The sequence below is a fragment of the Eimeria mitis genome, genomic scaffold (assembly GCF_000499745.2).
Source record: "Eimeria mitis Houghton genomic scaffold, Emh_scaff3235, whole genome shotgun sequence".
NCBI lineage: Eukaryota > Apicomplexa > Conoidasida > Eucoccidiorida > Eimeriidae > Eimeria > Eimeria mitis.
This window is the reverse complement of record NW_013571573.1, coordinates 3,243-6,588: the sequence shown is the minus strand read 5'-3', so window position 1 is coordinate 6,588 and position 3,346 is coordinate 3,243. Positions and strand designations below refer to the sequence as shown.

The 3,346-nt window shown below is 51.2% G+C and overlaps 1 protein-coding gene across 1 annotated transcript; it reads right to left on the bottom strand.

The window, feature by feature from the left end:
* Positions 1-2: 2 nt before the first annotated feature.
* On the bottom strand, positions 3-3,095 carry EMH_0063670 (uncharacterized protein; the record flags this gene model as incomplete). The annotated part of the gene is made up of 8 exons (XM_013498169.1): positions 3-202; positions 306-549; positions 1,064-1,150; positions 1,315-1,388; positions 1,652-1,924; positions 2,178-2,230; positions 2,407-2,705; positions 2,964-3,095. The coding sequence occupies 8 exons, from the start codon at positions 3,093-3,095 to the stop codon at positions 3-5; spliced, it is 1,362 nt and encodes a 453-aa protein (XP_013353623.1).
* Between the last annotated feature and the right edge of the window lie 251 nt (positions 3,096-3,346).

Below are 3,346 nucleotides of genomic sequence, written 5' to 3'. Positions count from 1 at the left end.
ATTTACCCTGACAGAGACATCAAAATGAGTTGGCTGTAACGTGTTGCATAGGCGCAGCAGCTTTCACTTCCCACTTGATCGCAGAACTTAAGAGTAGGTATTGGTACACGATTTCCATGCTGCTGAAAGAACTCAGCAGGTGAATGGCGTACAAGACTTCCTCCGGGAATGCGGACCAGAACCGACTCCACTCCAGGCGGGCCTGTAGAGACAGGAAATAAGCTGAGAACAATGGCGGGCAAAATCGAGAACCGCGAATGCCTGGATTCACAGAAACTTGACTGCTGGGATTCAGCCGTCCGCACCTTCCTGGAACGCCCTCTGCACCGCCCTGTGATTTATCCTCCACTGGAGAACCGTGAAGTCGCTACCCCCGCAAGAAAATGCCGTAGTATATCCATTTTGGGGAGGGGATGCGGCCAACGCAACAATTTGTCCAGCATGCGCAACGACGCTTACACTTTTGAATGGATTGCTGCGGGCACGAGAAAGCTCTAGGGACCTGCTTGCTGTGTCTCGCACCTCAAGCACAGCGCGATATCCATTTGCCTTTAAGAGAAACAGCAAACAGACGTTTGTCGACTTCTACGCACAGAAGGGTCGTGTGAAGGAAATAATGCCAAACTAACCCTTCAAGTGGAAGCTGATACACGCCTAGGAGTTGCTCCTTACAAGCACCCAGAAGCACCGGACTGAAACAAACCAAAGCAGTTTCCTATCATGCTACGTCTGCTTTGGAATAGCATTGCCTGCCAGCTAAGCATTTTATACGATGAAACAGAGCCATGTTTTATGATATGTGTTGTTTGCGAAGTGGAAGTGCAGCAGGATAGCACACCTGGATTTCTTTCCCTCATCTACAACGTTGGTCCAATCTTGTACCAGAGCCAACTGCAGTACGCCGTCATTCCCCATTGCAACGGAGGCAGTCTATCAGAAAATAAACGCACCCGAAGTTCCACTTTGGGGTGTCATTCATCAAAGTAAATGCGAACTTTATGGGCCAGACACCGTACACACTCTCGATCGATAGTGTTCGCTGCCTTTAACAGCGGATGCGCACCTTTACGCAAGTCATCGAGTTCGCACTCCAGACTGTTGCTTTCGCTTCCGTTGAATAAATGAGGACCTCAGTGTCCGGCTCACCGACCTAAAAATGTCCCACTCTTCACCCACGCTGCCAGACGTCGAGCTGCCGATGAATGCCAGGAGCACTTCTGGCGCGACGCTAATGTGTGAGAAGGGCTGCTGGCTACTGTTTCTTGCCGGACTGTGCGCAGCTAACGAATACTATTTTGGTCTCTCGAAGCTCACGGGAGAAGACAGCGCCAAACAGCCAGCAGGTAAGGCGCGCTGTTCAACTATGCGAGATGCCCGCTTCAGAAGACCTAGTGGCGCACAGCAAACTCCTGGCCTTCCATTTAGGCATGTAGAAGGTATTTCACGGTAGGGAAATGGAGGAACCACGTACTGCAATACGATAAATGTCAACTGCCACCCCTTTTATACTACGTGAAATCGGGGTTACCTTGACAGCCCCTCTGGCGAAGACGCAANGTCAACTGCCACCCCTTTTATACTACGTGAAATCGGGGTTACCTTGACAGCCCCTCTGGCGAAGACGCAAGGTAATTATTAGCAGACGATTTACCCGTGTGCTCAAATGAATTGGCAACATCATACTCCACGAGAGTTCTGTCTTCACCTACGCTGAAGAGGCGGGGGTATCCGTTGCTGTAAAGATGAGGAGATGCTGTGGGAAGGGGCTGTTGAGCTGGCCGCGACGTAAAAGACTGGGCCGGGCCAACGACGGGAGCCGGTGTTGGCCCACCGGAAATTGTCGGCAGGCTCTGTAGGGGAGGCTGACAGTGAGAATGAGCGAAAGAAAGGCCACAAATTTTTCGGTAGTGCGAACGATGCTTTCCTGCAGAAAGTGCACTCAATAAGACACTTGAGTAATATGCACGTATTTGCTCGTCAATGAATACACTGGCTTCCCGCGTGCATCGCAAGAGCTTCCAGGCAAAGCTGTTCCTGCCGAGTAACAGTGTGGTAGACAAAATAAGCGGTGTGGCTGAACGATGCTCAAACAGGGCCACCCTGAGGGTGGGTCCTCAGCGGAAGCTCCCTCAGAGGCTCCGTTTAGAGGAGACGATTTGGATTATGCGTGCGCTCACCTGCGAACGTCCATTCCTGAGGAAGTTGCGGATTGCCCAAACGAGAGTCGAAACTGGAAAAACAACAACCCATACCCCCGTAAAGATAGCAATTATAAAGAAACGCTATCCCGCACAGTGTCTAAAATCGTGTGCCTAGGATACGCAACCTAGAGAGTTTCCTTGGTTCACCGGAAAAGGCAAACGAGGTGATCCGCATGGGCGACGGCAAGGTGGGCGGAATTCCGACAAAATGTGCACTGTATCGGAACAACGCAAAAAGACGCAAACTCTCCTAGCGGTGGGAGAGCCGCTTGCAATGCTGAGGTCCACTTTAACGTTAAAAGTATGAGGCAAGTGATATCTAACATGGGTAACTGCGTCGCGGCTTTCCCTCGTGCTGATTAACTCAGGCATCCAGCAGGATAAATCGCCACCAGGCGTTGCTGCTGTACTCAAATTCTCGGGAAATTTGAACTCGCATATCTTCACTGTTCCATTGCTGAAGCCAATGGCCAAAAACATTCCGGATGGGCTGAATGCTGCGGCCTGCAGAGCCATGCAAATTTAGAAGAGCAGGGAGTTTGTGCGGGGAANCCGGATGGGCTGAATGCTGCGGCCTGCAGAGCCATGCAAATTTAGAAGAGCAGGGAGTTTGTGCGGGGAAACAGAGAGAGTAGCCCTTGAATCCTAGGAGGGAAGCATAACATGTCATAACCGGCAAGGAATGAAAGTGCGGAGCCTTTGCCGCCGAAGTGCTACTGGCAAGTAGCCCTTTGGCGGCAGTGGCAGTGGACTGTTTCTCACAGTAGGCGATAGTTTATCGAACCAAACATTGCCCAACAGCGCGTGACTGTCCGTATCCCAGAACCTCATAAAGCCTAAGACACGTATGTCAAGCACATTCAGTTCCTGAAGTGTCCGAAGACTTAGGTGCATCGCAGGCGGTTGCGGGTGTGGTTACGAAGGACGAAGGGGGCGAACAAGAAAGACGGCACACTGGAATCTATACAAACTTTCCAGACGGGTACGTAGTTCACCTGTGACTCCAGCAACAGCAAGGATCGGTCTGAGAGGGTGAAATACCAGGGCCGTTGGTACCGAATCAAGCCCCTCAAATACATTCACGATCCTGCTGCAAAGTTGACAGTTGCACATGCTGCATGCACTGTAAACAGTACTCCGTGAGG